Source organism: Panthera uncia, chromosome F2 (assembly GCF_023721935.1).
Source record: "Panthera uncia isolate 11264 chromosome F2, Puncia_PCG_1.0, whole genome shotgun sequence".
Taxonomy (NCBI): Eukaryota; Metazoa; Chordata; class Mammalia; order Carnivora; family Felidae; genus Panthera; species Panthera uncia.
This window is the reverse complement of record NC_064812.1, coordinates 73,369,510-73,386,479: the sequence shown is the minus strand read 5'-3', so window position 1 is coordinate 73,386,479 and position 16,970 is coordinate 73,369,510. Positions and strand designations below refer to the sequence as shown.

General features: G+C 43.4%; 1 protein-coding gene across 1 annotated transcript in view; it reads right to left on the bottom strand.

Moving 5' to 3' along the window:
* Window positions 1–16,577, bottom strand: part of BPNT2 (3'(2'), 5'-bisphosphate nucleotidase 2) — a 36,600-nt gene extending 20,023 nt beyond the window's left edge. The window contains exon 1 of the mRNA XM_049633389.1: window positions 15,896–16,577. Coding sequence (XP_049489346.1) covers window positions 15,896–16,285 — 390 coding nt within the window. The 5' untranslated portion in view covers window positions 16,286–16,577. The remainder of the gene's footprint in view (window positions 1–15,895) is intronic.
* Window positions 16,578–16,970: the final 393 nt, after the last annotated feature.

Here is a 16,970-nt window from a genome sequence, read left to right as displayed (position 1 = left end):
TTAAAATATAAAATAAACCTGACTTCTATAAAAACGTAAAGGTATAGGGGAGTAGAGAAACAGTGCTTTCAACAGTAAGCTTCTTAATGAATACTTAAAACATACTCTGCTTTGTAAAACAATGATTTAAATTAATGTATTACAGGGCCGCCTGGATGGCTCCGTTGGTTAAACGTCCGACTTTGGCTCAGGCCGTTATCTCGAGGTTGGTGAGTTCAAGCTCTGCATCTGGCTCTGTGCTGACAGTTCAGAGCCTGCAGCCTGCTTTGGATTCTGTGTCTCCCTCTCTCTCTGCCCTTCCCCTGCTCACGCTCTGTCTCTCTTTCTCTCTCAAAAATAAACAAATGCTTAAAAAATTAAAATTAATTAATATATTACATTTATATTTACTTTTGTAAATAATGACACACCTAAACGAGGCAAACTGAAGAACTGACTGCATTTTAAGAACTGGGTTAATAACGGACTGTCAACTTTATTCATGTACTACCTTATCAGAAGACTTCCTCTATCAAATCATAACATCCACATGCAAGAAAAATGTCTCCAAAATGTGAATTTCCAGTAGGGATTAAGACTGAAGCGAGGCAGGCTTTTGGGTACTGTGCTTTCTGACAAGCTCCCTTTCCACAGCAGATCACTGTGTTTGTGCAGCACGTAATGGCACGCCCAGACCCCATACCACAGTGTCAGAGTGACGATAACACTGACAACTACGTAAGTAAACAGTCACACACGATAAAAACCCTACAAATACCAGCAATCTCTGGAAAGTGCCTGAACTATCCCAAATTGTCGCAGAGAAAGTTAAAAACTGTAATATTACAGAAAGATAGAGCCACTTAAATAAAAAAAAAATATTTTTAATATAGTGTAAACATCCAATTCATCCATTCACTTATCCCTTTAGTGATTCAGCAAATTTTACTGATTGCCTACTACATGCCAGGCAGTTCCCAGAACCGATGTACAACAGTGATCAACTTGAGACAAAAATCTCTGCCCCTGTGCCCCTTAGATTCTAGGGAGTTAAACAATGCACAAATGAGTGAAACAGGTGATATGCTGAATAGTGATAACAAGGAGATCTAAAATATAGCAGAGAAGCACCGGAAGCATGTTGTAGGAGAGCAGAAGGGTTACTTGTTTAAGATAGGGTGGCCGGGATTTTTCATACTAGCCTAAAATTACAAACTACCAAGTGTCCATCAACTGATGAATGGATAAACAAAATGCGGTACATCCATACAGTGGGATGCTATTCAGCCATAAAAAGAAATGAGATACAATTCATACTATAGCAAGGGTGAACCCCCAAAACATTATGTTAAGTGAAATAAGAAACAAGAGACCACATACTGGATGATTCCATTTAATGTGAAATGTCTGTAACATGCAAATCTATGGAGACAGTAGATCCGTGGTTGCCTGGGGTAGGGGTGGGAACACAGATAAGTGGTAATTGGGCACAGGGATATTAGGGTGATGAAAACGTAACACTGATTAATGACAATGGTTGTACAGCTCGGCAAATCTAGTAAAAACTAGTGAACTGGATATCTGCAATGGGCAAATGATACTGATATGTAAAATCACGCTGCAATAAAGTTGTTTGTTTTCGAAGACAGGGTAGCTAAGGCAAAGGCGGTGTTAGAGTGAAGATTTAAAGGAAGTGAGCCTCGCCAGGCATCTGAAGTTACATCCTTCCAGCCCACGGAGTAACAAATGCAAAGGCGGGAGGTGGGAGCGTGCTGGTATTTTCAGAGCAAGGAGGCAAGTGCGGCCAGAGCAGAGTGAGCCCGGAGGAAGGAGCCGGAGATAAGGGTGGCAACGGAAACCTGATGGTGAAGGTCTCAGCCGGCACCTCACCGAATCAAGCTGCCCTCCATCATAACCTCTGCGAACAGCGTGCACGGCGTCCTAGCCGTTGCAGAACGCTAAGGGAGGGTGGCGAGCGTAGAGAGGCAAAGGGATAGAAAGGAAGAAGTGAAGTCATAACATGCAATTCATGACTTACTACTGAGAAAATCCAAAAGGACTTGTAGATAAATTATAGGATAACAGAACTTTCACAGCCAAGTCTCTAGGTACAAGATCGGTATTTAACAATCACTTGCATTTTTTACCAGCAACAGATACTAGCAACAGATATTAAAAAAAACAGATTTAACATAAAAACGGAAGCCATTTCAACTAACAAAAGAAGTAAATTATTTGGAAATAAATCTACCCAAGATGTGCAAAAACAGTACAGAGAAAATTAAACTGTATGAAAAAAACATTAATTACTGAAAAACGACAAAGATGTCAATTCTCCCACCAGTAAACTATAGATGTAATGAAACTCCAATCAAAATCCCTATAATTTTTTTTTCTTTCTTCTTTTTTTTAAACCGCTTCTTGGAAAAAGAACAAGGCGTTTTGGTGACAGGGGCGGGGGAGGAAAATTATCATGGTGGGCTGACTTTCCTTACCAGTTATCAAGACTTACCTTAACGCCAGAATAATTATGACTGTGGCACTGGTGACATATTCGGCTTTTCCCTGCAGCTTCACTGAGAAAGCTACACACACATATCAAGTGTGATGGCTTGATAGGTGGTAAAACGATTACCACAATCAAGTTAACTACTGCATCTATCAGTTGTTCTGTGGTGAGAATGCCTAAGATCTAGTTAAGATCTACTAAAATACAGTATTATTAACCACAGTCATCTTCCTACATATTTGAACCTCAGAACCTACTCATCGTGGTCATAACCACCAGTTTACACCCTCAGACCGACACCTCCTCTCTTCCCTCATTCCCTAGACTCTGGCAATCACCATTCTACTCACTGTTTCTAGGAGCTCAACATTTGTTTGGATTTTTTTTTAATGGCAGAATAACATTCCAGTGTGTGTGTGTGTGTGTGTGATTGTGTGTGTGTGTCTATACTGATCCATCCATCAGTACTTATCCATCATTTCTGTATTTTGGCTATTGTAACTATTGCCACAATGAACACAGGAGTACAAACATCTCAAGATACTAATTTCATTTAGATATATATCCAGAAGTGGGATTGCTAGATCATATGGTAGTTCTATTTTTAATTTCTTGAGGAACCTCCATAGTATTTCCATAATGGCTGTACCAATTTACATTCCCACCAATGGTATAAAAGGGCTCTCAGAATTTTCTCCACATGCTTGCTAACATTTACCTCTTGTCTATTTGATAATAGGCACCCTAACAGGTGAGGTAACATTTCAATTGTGGTTTTGATGTGTACTTCCCTGATGATTACTGATGTTGAACAACTTGTCATATAACTGACAGTAACTTGTAGGTCTTCTTGGGGAAATATGTATTCAGGTCCTTTGTCCATTTTTAAACTGGATTACTTATTCTTTTGCTATTGAGTTGAACGCGTTCCTTATAGATTTTGGACTTTAGACCCTTATCAAAATACATGGTTTACAAATATTTTCTGCCATTCCATAGGTTGCCTTTTCCTTTAGTCGTTTCCTTTGCTGTGCACAGCTTTTAAACTTGATGTCATTTTCCTTGTTCATTTTTGCTTTTGATTTCTGTACTTTTAGTGTCTTTTCTAAAAAATCATTGCTCAGACCAGTATCAAAGAGCTTTATATCTCAGGTGTTGCACTGAAATCTTGTATGCATTTTGAGTTAGTTTCTGATGAGTGAGTGGTGTAAGACAGGGGTCCACTTTTATTCTTTTGCATATAGATAGCCAGCTTTCCCAGCACCTTTATTGAGGAAGCTATCTTTTCCCAGCGGTATGCTCTTGACGCTTTGCCAAAGATGAGTTAAATGTACACGTGGGGATTTATTTCTCTATTCTATTCCTTTGGTTTACATGTACGTTTTATGCCACTACCACACTGTTTTGATTACGATCGCTTTGTAATTTGAAATCAGGAAATGGGATGCTTCCGGGTTTGTCCTTCTTGCTTAAAATTGCTTTAGCTACTTGGGTCGTTTGTGGTTCTATGTGAATTTTGGATTATTTTATCCCATTTCTTTGAAAAATGCCATTGGGATTTTGACAGGGGCTACATTAAATGTATACATTGCGTTGAGCGGTATGGGCAGTTTAACAATACTAATTCTTCCAATCCAAGACACGCAATACCTTTCTGTTTATTTGTGTCTTCAATTAGTTTCATCGGTTTTTGGTATATAGGTCTTTCACCTCCTTGGTTAAACTCACTCCTAGGTACTTTATTGTTTTTGATGCTATTGTAAATGGAATGGTCTTCTTAATTCCTCTTTCAAATAGTTCATTGTTGCTAATCTATAGAAATAATACAGGGGCGCCTGGGTGGCTTAGTCCACTGAGCGTCAGACTTCGGCTCCGGCCATGATCTCATGGTTCATGAGTTCGAGCCCCACGTTGGGCTCGCTGCTATCAGCTCAGAGCCAGCTTCGGATCCTCCGTGCCCCCCCCCTCCTGCCCTCCCCTGCTCATGTGGTCTCTCCAAAATAAATAACACATTTAAAAGAAAAAGAAATAATGATTTTTGTTGACTTTGTATCCTGCAACTTTATTGAAGTATTAATATTAGTTGAACAATATTTTGCTAACAATATATTAGAGTTTTCTTTCATAATATCATACCATCTGCAAACAATTTTACTTTGGATGCATTTTATGTCTTTTACTTACCTAATTGCTCTGGCTAGGGCTTCCAGTACAACGTTGAATGGGAGTGCTAAGCATGGGCATCCTTGCCTTTCTGATGTTAAAAGAAAGTTGTTAGATTTTCATGATTGAGTATCATGTTAGCTGCGGGCTGGTCACATATGGCCTTTATTATGTTGAGGTATATTCCTTCTATACCTACTTGGTTGAGAGTTTTTATAATGAAAAAGTGTTGAATTCTGTCAAATGCTTTTTATATTTTTATTTTGAGATAATCACACAATTTTTGTCTTTCATTCTGTTGTGGTCTATCACATTGATTGATTTGCATATACTGAAACTATCCTTCATTCCTGGGATAAATCCCACTTGATCGTGGTGTCTGACCCTTTTAATATGCTGTTGAGTTCAGTTTTTTAGTATTTTGTTGAGGATTTTTGGATGTATGTTCATGAGGAATAATGGCCTGTAATTTTTTCTTCTTATAGTGTCCCTGCATAGCTTTGGTATCAGGGTAATGCTGGCTTCATAAAGTGAGTTTGGAAGTGTTCCATTTTCAATTTTGGGAAAGACTTTGAGAAGGACTGGTATTAATTTTTGTTTGGTAGAATTCACCAGTGAAGACATCTAGTCCCGGGATTTTGTTTATTGGGAAATTTGATTAAGGATTCAATCTCCTTACAGGTCTGTCCAGCTATTCTGTTTTCTTCATGATTCAGTCTTGGTAGGTTGTCTGTTTCTAGGAATTTATCCATTTCTTCTAAGTTACCCAATTTGTTTACCTATAACTGTAGTGATCTCTTTTGATCATTTGTATATTGTAGCAATCAGTATGTAACGTAGCGGCTGTATGCTTTCATTTCTGAATTTATAGAAGATTCGAATCGTTTTATCTTTGACTAGCCAAAGGTTTGTTAATCTTCTCTTTTCAGAAGACCAGTTCTTAGTTGAAGTGCAGTGTAAGTCCGTCATTTCCTCATTGATGATCTGTCTAGGTATCTGTCCATTGGTAAAAGTGCGGTACTGGGAGTCTCCACTACTGCTGCGGCTTTGCCGTCTGTTTCCGTCCTCAGGTTTATCATATTTGCTCAACGTACTTAGTGCTGTGATGTTGGGCGCCTATGTATTTACAGCTGTCATATCCTCTTGATGAACTGACCCTTTTATCTCATCATATAATACCTTCTTTGCCCCTTGTTAGTTTTTTTACTTAAAGTCTATATTGTCTGATGCCATTATGGCTACCCTGTCCTCTTTGGGTTTCCATTTGCACGCGATATCTTTTTCCATTCCTTCACTCTGATCCTATGCGTGTCTTTAAAGCTGAAGTGTGTCTCTTGTAGGCAGCATACAGGTGGGTCTTTTTATTTTTATTTTTTTTAATCCATTAACTGTTTTTTGATTGGAGAATTTAGTTCACCTACATTTCAAATAATTATTAGCAAATGTGGACTTGCTAATGCCACCTTGTTAATTGCTTTCTGGCTTTTTGTAGCTTCTTTGTTCTTTTCTTACTCTGTTGCTATCTTCCTTTGTGATCTGATGATACTCCACGGTGGTATGCTTTGATTCCCTTCTCTGTATCTTTTGTCTATCAGAGGTTTTTACTTTGTGGTTATCATGAAACTTATGTATCTTATAGTTATAAGTCTATTTTAAGTCAATAATAACTTAACTTTGATCCCATATAAACTCTTCCCTCTTTGCCTCCACCACATTTTATTTTTGATGCTGTAAGTTACATCTTTCTATACTGTGCATCCATTAACAAATTTTTGTAGCTCTATAGTTTTAAAAAAACACTCCTCTTTTAACTTTTATATTAGAGTTAAGTGTCTTGTACACCACTATTACATTAGAATATTCTGAATTTAATTCTATACTTACCAGTGAATTTTATACTTTGTTTTCATGTTACTACTTAGATCCTTTCATTTCAGCTTGAAGAACTCCCTTTAACACTTCTTATAAGGCAGTTCTGGTGGTCAGCTCCCTCTGGTTTTATTCGTCTGGGAAAATCCTGATCTAGTCTTCATTTCTGAAGGAGAGTGCTGCTAGGTAAAGTATTCTTGGTTGGCAGTTTTGTTTTAACAGTTTCTTTCAGCACTCTGAACAAACATATCATCCCACTCTCTCCTGGCCTACAGGGTTTCTGATGAAATATTTGCTGATAGTCTGATGAGGGGTTCCCTTGTATCAGGTAAGTTTCTTTTCTCTTGCTGCTTTCAAATTCGGTCTTTGATTTTTGACAGTTTTATTATAATGTGTCTCAATAAAGTCCTCTTTTGAGTTGAATTTTTGGACTTATGAACTTCATGTACCTGGATGTCACATTCTCTTCTCTAATTTGGGAAATTTTCAGCCACTATCATTTAAATAAACTTTCTGCCCTTTTCTCTGTCTCTCTTGGAGATTCCCAAAGTGTGAAAAGTTACACTTGATGGTCCCCCATAATGCACACAAGCTTCTCCACTCTCTTTAACTTCTGTCTCTGTTGTGTCTCCCCTTTTGTTCAAGTATTGTTTTCCTGATTTGAGTTGTCTGTGTCTCTTAAACTCACTGAGCTTCCTTAAAACAATTTTTTGAATTTGTTGACAGGCAATCTGTAGATCTCTGTTTCTGGAGGGTCAGTTACTATAAAATTATATTCCTGTGGTAATGTTGTGCTTCATTCATTCATTCATTCATTCTGTATTCCTTGAAGCCCTGCATTGCTACCTTCACATTTAAAGAAGCAGTCACCTCCTCCAGTCTTTACTGATTGACTTTGTGAGAGTTATCTTCACCTTGAGTCTGATGTGGGATTCTAAGGCTTTCTCTAACATTTTCTACAGATATGCATTCTCCACACTTCTTGTTCTCTCTTGGAGGGTAAATTCTTAAGATTATAAGCTTTATCTCAACCCCACAGAGCCAACCCAGGGACTAGGAGCCTCCCATTTGTCTTCTCTAGGGTGGTACTCTGAGATGCTCAAGTTTGTGAGCCTTTTCCCAATTCCGCAATTCTGCTGGCTTTCCGCACTTGTTTGCTGGCGATTTACAAAGGCTCAGTCTCGCTGTCTACGGGAGCACATGCTAAAATCACGCCAAGGTGGGCGAGCGGACTGGGTTTGGGCAAGACATGGAGAGTGCTGGGGGTGCCTGTGAGCCAGCTGAGGGGCCCTAATGGTGAGGACTCCCCAGCGACTCGTGGGCAGCCTTCCTGATGGATGTCTACAAAGAGCATCCCTTCAGATGAGCCCCGGTTTATGTGTTCCCACAGCCTCTCCCAACCCCTCAGTCTTGCAGATCACTTCAGGGACATAGGTGACAAGAGACAGAAGTGGTTTCGTGGGCAGTGTCCTGCATGGCTGGCAAAGCCAGACACTCACTCACACATTCCTGTGGGTGAAATTGCAGGCTTCAGGGGGTCTCTCTTGGCACCGAGCTGTGCTGTCTTGAGAGACGGTGTGGTGAAAGTGAAGTGAAAACATTTCTCTCACTCTCATCAATGTATCTATTCTTTTTTTTTTTTTTTTTTTTTTTTTTTGCCCCAATGGTGTGCTGGAACATCTCTGCTGGACTCCCAGATGCCCACAAAGGAACCCTTATCTGTGGATGACTACCCAAATCAATGTTCTGTGAGGGAATGACCGTAGAGAACTCCTATTCTGCCATCTTGCAGGTATCACTTTAAAGTATTATAGCTTTAGGGCCCACATACTTAATGAGAACACAATTTAGTCTGTGTCGGATAAGGGAATGTAAGAGTAACACTAAGCAAACGCCATGGAATAAACGTAAAACAAGCAACAAATGTGCCTCCCAGAAAACACAAAGTAGTTTCTGGGTCTTGACCACCACGGCTTACAAAAATGGCAGTGCCGAGTGTGGGTAGCAACTACCGTGCCTTAGGATGAAGATTTCTGCCTAGAGTTCAAGCCAGCTTCTCCACATCGTTTCAAATGAGTAGGGCCTAACAAAGTATGGGACTGCATCTAAAAACATCTTCCCTGAGAGTCAGGTTAGGAAGAAACAAACGGAGCAAGAGACCAAGAACGTCAGTCCGGTGTCCCCACCTGCTTCTGCACAACCGCTATTTGTAACCTGCTGCCACCATTACACACCCACAAACGGAATAAACCCACCGTACGACATTGTCAACGGCCTTAGAAACGGTTAAGTTTCTCTCAATTCTTTCCCACATTTCACCAGCCATTAAGTCCTGGAAATTCTACCCCCAGTTCTAAATACATGAAACTATGTATACCAAGCAAATCTTAGTTTAGGCCGCCATCTATCTCTCACTTGGATTTCCTTTTTTTTTTTTTTTTTTTTTTTAACATTTATTGATTATTGAGAGACAGAGTCAGAGCATGAGCATGGGAGGGGCACAGAGCGGAGGAGACACAGAATCCGAAGCAGGCTCCAGGTTCTGAGCTGTCAGCACAGAACCCGACACGGGGCTTGAACTCACAAACCACGAGACCATGACCTGAGTCAAAGTCGGACGCCCAACCGACTGAGCCACCCAGGCCCCCCTCACTTGGATTTCTAAAATAGCCTTCAATTGCTCTTGCCTCCGACAGTGCATTCACGGATTCATTCATTCGTTCAACAGCTACTAATGGCCACGTATTGCAAACCGCTATGGGTACTGGAACAGAAGAATGAACAAGATGGACAAAATCACTGCCGTTATGGAGCTTCCCCTTGCAACCCAGCAACCCGCCATCTTCCCAAATCAGATTCTGGTCACTCCCTGCTGAACACCTGTGGTTTCTCATTGCGCAGAAATCAAATCCAGACTCCTTACCATCATCTACAAAGGTGCGGATGATCTGGCCCCAGTAACCTTTCTCTATTTGCATCCTTATTTACACTACACTCCAGACTTGTCTTTTTCTGGTCCGTTGGCCTCAGGACCTTTGTACTTTCTACTAGAAAATTATGTTCCTTTGGCAACGTTGTGTTTCCTTAATTTTTCCTCTCCTGCTCATGCACACTTTTCTCAAATCTCTGCAGGATTGTCTGTTTCTTATCCTTCAGATCTCAGTTCAAATGACAGTGCCTCTCAGTGGTCTGCCCTGACCATCATGGCCAAAGCAGAAGCCCCACTCACTCTTCTGACATGGTCTTATTTTTTCTTCTTCAAAACCCTTATCAGTATCTGAAATCAATTTATTTGATCACAGGTGTACTATAGATCTCGACCTACTGGAACATAAGTTGTATGAGTTCAAGGACACAATTTCCTTCATTACTGGAGCCTAAACCAGTCCCTGGTACAGTAGGTGTTAAACTCAGAAGTAGACAACATTATTCTTTGCCAATATACTTACATTTCTTCCCCATAACCCTTTCCATTCAATCTACTCTCCCTCCGTCATTGCTATTGCCTCTCTGTCTCAGTCCTCAACAGGAATTGTAGAATAGGAAATCAAGACTCCAAAACACAATTAAAGCTATTCATATGAAAGCTCAGTTACTTTGGGGCTGCAGAGGATTTTGGTTAATGTCCTAAGAAGACACCATTCACTACATTTTTCCATGAATCATTATATCCTAAAATGTTGTTTTTTTTTTTTTAATTTTTTTTAACGTTTATTTATTTTTGAGACAGAGAGAGACAGAGCATGAATGGGGGAGGGTCGGAGAGAGGGAGACACAGAATCCGAAGCAGGCTCCAGCTCTGAGCTGTCAGCACAGAGCCCGACGCGGGGCTCGAACTCACGGACTGCGAAATCATGACCTGAGCCGAAGTCGGCCGCTTAACCGACTGAGCCACCCAGGCGCTCCTATCCTAAAATGTTTTTACATATAGTGCCTCACACTGTGCCTGTCACATAGTAGGCATTCAACAACTATTTTCTAGATGGAGAAAACATGGCTCTACCTGTCTTCTTCAACCTTTTCAGAAGTTTTTTACTATCAATACCATCTTTCAGATATAGATCCATAAATAATTAAACATGCTCTATCGTCTGTCTCACACCTTAAAAACAATACCAGAAAAAAATCCATAGAAACTTCTCTTAGTCCCATAGAAGACCCCAGCCAAGGTCCTTAGGAGTCCAATTTTTTGAAAGCCTTGTCCTTACTATCTCCATTTTTTTTTTTACCTCCCATCTTTTTCAGTTTTGCTTCCTTTCCATCAAGCCACCGAGCAAGTTCTCACAAAGTTCACCAGTGACCATTCACCACACAGAACCACTATTACGAGTATGTGTTCTATCATTGCCAGCTCCTCAATTTCCTGGGCATGTGACTTTATCCAGGTTGGTCCCCTAAGCTTTCTGAGCTGCTAAAAGTGAATGATAAACACATCTCCCTACAGGGTTCTTTGGGTGAATCAATGAAACAGAATAGGTAAAACAAACAAACTTAGTATAGTGCTTAACACTGAGTAAGCATTGCATAAAAGCTGGATGCTATTATTCTTGTTAAATGATTATTTTCAATCTGCGTTATCCTTGGCTGTAGGCCCTTGATCTTCCCCTTTCACAACATAGTCTTTCCATAAACAATCCTGTCCACAACAGCTTTCAATTAATATCACAACACTGATGACTCACAAATTCCTATTTCTAATTCCGAAGGGTCTTCAGAGCTTCAGACCGATATATTCGACTACCTCCTTAACATGTCCCCTCGGCCATATCAAAGTCAACTCTAACTTCACACGTCAAAGATGGCACTCATAATCTGCCCCCTTTGACTTGTCATCGCCCACTCTTCAAAACCAATTGTGAAAATCAGATATAGAGGGGTCGTTTTCGGAACATCCTTAGAAATTCTCTCGTATCTTTCCAATTCGCTCTTTTCTGTGACCACAGCAATTTAAGATGTATCATCTCTCACTAGAGAAAACCTCCTAGCTGGTTTACCCCCTCCAAACGATTCTCCAAGTGTCTCCCCTGAGCTCTACTAATCATTCAAAGCACTATAGGTTAGTTAAGAATACACTGTGGTTATATCTCCTATATTGCCTTATCTACAGAATTAAATGGACCTGAGATGATTCTCTGATCACTAAGTCAATCTCTGAGAGAATAAAATTATCTTCTAATTGTGTAACGCTTGGTAAATTAGTTATCCTCTCCAAGCCTCAATTTCTTTATCTGCAGAATGGGGGCAATAGTAATTAACTTCCTATGTCGTTGTCAAGAGTAAATTAACGGTGGTAATACAAAGATTAATTCAGCGCTTGTCACTTACTGAGGACTAACTAAACGTTAGCCAGGAAACCAAGCTGAGTATAACTTTCCTTTTAGCTGAGCTCTGGTCTTCATCTCTTGCACAGCCTGTTTTAACATACTTTTAACTGGTCTCACCCACCTCCAAATGGCCACAGCCCAAACAAAGTATGGCATGTTGCAGGCTTCAAGAAAAGTCAGGTAAATCCGGCCCTCTTTAGTACTTTAGGATTAAACTAAAGATTAGCTCCAACCCTCTTTGAGTGAACTCGCCATGTGACTACCTTCCTAATTTCTTCCACAGTGATTTCCCCATGTGCATCAGATTCAGACTCATCAGGGTACTGGAATTTACTATCCTACTACCTCTACTGGGCCAGCTCCTTTCAACTTGTATTTTTTTCTGTCTGCAGTGCTTATGTCTGCACTAATTATCAAATTTACTAGTTATCTAGATTTTACAGAAGGGGAACTGCAGCTCAGAGATGTGAAATGACTGGCCAGGATTACACAGGCAGGTAACTGGACAAGATGTCAAGTCAAGTGTTCTTAGCACTGTATTAAGCTTCTCAAACTTTTCCAGTGAGTACTGCTGTTGAGAGAAGAGTTTAACTCCCATCTTAAAGGTCAAGGAAGCACAGGCCCAAGACTCCTATCAGATTGGAGTAGCATGCCCGATCTTCAAATAAAATGAATCATCGTCAAAAACTGAACAAGTTGGGGTGCCTGGCTGGCTTAAGTCAGTCGAGCGTCCGACTCTGGCTCAGGTCATGATGTCATGGTTCACGAGTTCAAGCCCCGCGATGGGCTCACTGCGATCAGTGCAGAGCCTGCTTTGAGTCCTCTGTCCCCCTCTCTCTCCGCCCCTCCCCAGCTCATGCTCTCTCTCTCTCAAAAATAAATAAAACGTTAAAAATACAAAAAACAAAAAACACTTTGAACAAGGAAAGTTGAGGACAGGAGCCTTTCAAATACAGAGTTCCCTGCATAGTAAATTGAAACTATAAATCTAAGTGTGTCTGTTCTGTAGCTGCAAATCCACTCCAGAAAACTATCTCCAGCCTTCCTTTTCATCACCATCCAGAAGAATATAATGAAAGTGCCGCGCAAATGGCTGCAGTTACTAGTATTTTCACATAATAAAATCAAGCACGGCCCATGCGTTGAAGAAGAGAAGAAAGGTTGCCTGGGGACTCTCCCAAGATCCCTGACATAAGAAAGGCTGCACGCCAAAGGAAATCCGGGGCTCCCAGCCCAAACTGGAGTTTTCTTAGGATAACACTCACTTCTCTAGAGCAGGGTTTCTCAACCCTGGCCCCAACTGAAAAATTAGGCTACGTCATTCTCTGTTACGGAGAGCTGTCCTATGCATTGTGGGATGTTTACGGTCTACCTACTAGAGGCCAAGTAGCATTCCACCTCCAGCTGTGATAACCAAAAATCTCCAGACTGTGCCAAATGTCCCCTGAGGGCAAAACTACCCCCACATGCGTATTCTAGAGTGACACGTGGTATATCCTCGTATGAGGAATAAACGTGAGATAGGAAAGCTCAAGCCTCGGACTCCAGACAGGAAAAGTGTGGTAAAAAGTAAGAGACCTCTCTCTATTTGCACAGGGCATCAGGATAAAAGAAGAAAGCCTCTGTGGCTGATCAATGCTAATTTTCCACAAGGAAGTAAACGGAGTGGGACTGGACTTAAAATCATTACCCCCCAAAATCCAGGTGAGGCTTCAAAACCAACGAGACGTCTAGGACTACCTTCTGGGTGCTGGGGGACGATGAGAGGGGAAAAAGGAATCCAGGGCTGAGTGTCTACATAGATGGCTGTAACATTTGGCCTCTAGTCTTAACGCAGTGATCAAAGGCCGTTCAAGAGGACACCACTTGGCAAGAGGACAAGTAGGACATGTCCAACGTTCTACTTGGACATTGTAGAAATAAATGTGACCTCCTCGACACCAGCAAAAGCCCAACACTAGAAGTGAGCGTGTGAATATTCAGTCACAAGAAAACAAAAAGCTATTTTACGTGGAGGCAGAGCCCTCAACATCTGCACTTCTGAAAGCCTGGCTTTTGTGTTCAATAAAATGCAGTGTTACCACTTGGCAGCCATTCCCTTCACGTCTGCTAAGAAGCGCAAAAACAAATGCAGAATCCTGTGGATGTTCCCCAAAGCAGAAGGTTTGGTTCACACGTGAACACACATGGGCACGCAGGTACGTGTTTTTGGTATTTAAGAACGTCGTCGTCTTCATCTTCAAAAAAACGAATTTCAACTCTGTTTGATATATTTTATCATGGCTTCTAATCTTCTACAAGTTTAGGTTTTCCCTAGGGAATTGCGCCGTAAGTTTTAAACAGCCTCCGAAAGATCTAGCTAAAAATGAAGCATTCGATAGTTCATATAAACCATGGAGTGTTGCGAGCCCCGCATTCCTGTCTGCAAATTGGGCATCGATAAAATTTACTTCCTAAAGTTGCTGTCAGGATCCAAAGAAGTCCTGCGTGCCATTATCTGGGTGCCTAAAATAAATTCAAGACATGGTGACCATTTCCACTGATGTAACTATTCTGCATCAACTTCTATGAAAGTCCTCTGTTTATTCGACAAACTCTTAAGAGAATACCGTGTGTCTTGGAGAAAAGATATCCTACCGGCGGATCTTACATACGCAAGATACACATATCTGTACAAACCCAAGATAAGTATTGTTTGTGATGATAAAGCAGGGTAGGACAAAGAAGAATAAACATTCTGTGTCTTGTTTGAGAATTCTTGTGTCAATAACATCTGGTAGCCAGCGGCTCATGACATGAAGCCAATGTTCCTTCCCCCTGAAAAAAAAAATTTTTTTAAAGGAAAGAAAAAAAAAAGGCAGTAAGAAAAAAATGACAGATGGAAAGAGGAAAAAAGAGAACCCAAGCAGTAATACGACAGACTGGAGGGAGGATTACACAAAACAGGTAATTCTACAATGACAATACTTGCTTAACTCTTCCAAGAACAACAGTAAAAGGTCAGATACTTTCCAAAGAAGCTGGGGTTTCGATTTCACTGTTTATCTAATTAATAAAATTCCACTGGAAACAATTTTTCTTCCCCGTAGCCAAAACGAGTTAGCACATAGCGCTTCCAAAGCACTGCTACACTAAGTTAAGCTCTTCCTCTGGAATTATCATGCATTTTTAAAAGGGTTATCGACTCGACAGCAGCTCCACTAAAATGATGAATTCCTAAAGTATGAATAGCAAATCCCCAATTCTGGATTTACCTACGAAGATGTCAATTCCTTCCCCAGAAACGCACCCAAATAAAAGGCCAAGGTTTTCCAATTCTTACTCTCTGTAGAAAATACGGGAGCGGGGAGGGGGGCGCAGCTGAAACGAAGTGGCTGGGAAATAGACTTCCGAAGCCTTCTTTGAAGAGCTCCCCAAATACACGCCTTGAAGAGGGTCCTGATCACTCTGCGGCTCAAGTAAGCCAGAAGCATACCTCCCACATTGCCCTGCGAAGTAACAGTTCCGCAACAAGACTTCTACCGTCCTCGGCCCCCAATTAGCTCCTAGCGGGTCCGGCGGAAAACGTGTGTTCCATAGAAACTATCCTTCCGACAAGTACATCAAGAAAGGCTGGAGGGCCACGGGGGTTCTGGTCCAACCCCTTCATTTGACAGAAGGGCCCCCAGCAGGGGCCGAAGTTAACTTTCCCAGCCTTTCAAGGCCGGCCCGGCACCCCGAGCTTCTGATCGCAGGCACGAAGCGCGTCCCCGTTTCTGGGGAGGGGCCAGAAGGGCCAGGGCCCTGACTCAGATTACCTGCAACCTCACCCAGCTCTGGTGTCAACTGTTTGTACGACCTTGAGCACCTAGACTTCCGCGTCTCGAGCTCCACGTCTGCAAAAATGGGAGCCAGGGCCCCACGACCTGGAGCTGTCAGAGGAGTCAAGGCGCTGGGGCTCGCTCCGAGCAGGTCTCCCCGCAAGGCGACCCCGAGCGGGCGCTGTCGCCGGCCCGCACCCCCCCCCCCCCCCCCCGGCCCAGGGCGCCCGGCGCTCGTGGCACCCACCCACCTGCACGTTAGGGAAGGCGGTCTTGAGCAAGTAGAACATCTTGCGGTTGGACAGCACGTCCCCGCTGGTCATCTTGTCCTCGGCCCCCTCGCGCGTCTTCCCCTTGGACTTCTCGTGGAGGACGTTGCTCTCGCGGACTCGCCTGACTTCATCGCCGCCGCGAACCGCCGCCAGCACCGACACGGCCAGCATCTCGCGCAGGTCCACGGTGCCCCCGTCGGCCGCGGCCGCGGGCCCTGCGGCCGCGCCGCCGCCCGGCTCGCCGCCCAGGCCGAAGAGGCTGAAGCGGCCGGCCAGAAAGCCCGAGTAGAGGTGGTAGAGCACGCCGAGCCCTAGCAGGCAGAACACGGCCACCCCCAACGGGGACAGGCGGATGCCCATGGGGGCCATGGCGCGGGAGGCCGGGGCTCGGGGCGGCGGCCCTCACAGGCCTCCCCGCGCCCGACGCCGCCGCCGCCGCCGCCGCCGCCTCGCTCCGGGGCCGGGCGCCGCGCGTCTTACACCGGCGTCCGCTCGCCGGCGCCCGCGCGCCCCATCGCTCCCTCCCGGGAAAGGCCGAGCCGCGCCGAGAAGCCCTCCGTCGCCGGGCCGCGCGCCCAACTGCCCAGGGCAACGCGGTCCGGGCTCCTCAGCCGGCCAGTGGGACGCGCTTCCACGTTAGCCAACGGCTGGGAGGTGAAAGGGGAGCGTGGGTGTGTATCCGGGTTACGCGAGGGGGCGGGGCGGGGGCGGGGCCACGTCCTCCCCGCCCTCGGGGCGGGCTGATCCTGGGGGCGGGGCGGCGGGCTGCGGGGCTCCGCGAGCCCTGGGAGGCCCCACCGCGTGGCGCGGGGCTGGAGCGGTGGCTGGCTTTTCAAGTCGGTCTCGGGTGTGACGGAGCTCTTTTCCACGCAGGGAAGGTGCTGAGTGCCTTGTGCAGATTGAAATTAAATCTCTCTTTGAACGACGACGCATGGTTGACATAAAGTCTACCGCTTGTTTTACAGGCTAGACTTCCCGTCACTCTCAGATTATTGACGAACGGAGGCTGTGACAAGCCATTTTCAGACAGAGCTGTATGTTTTCTTGGTGTGTG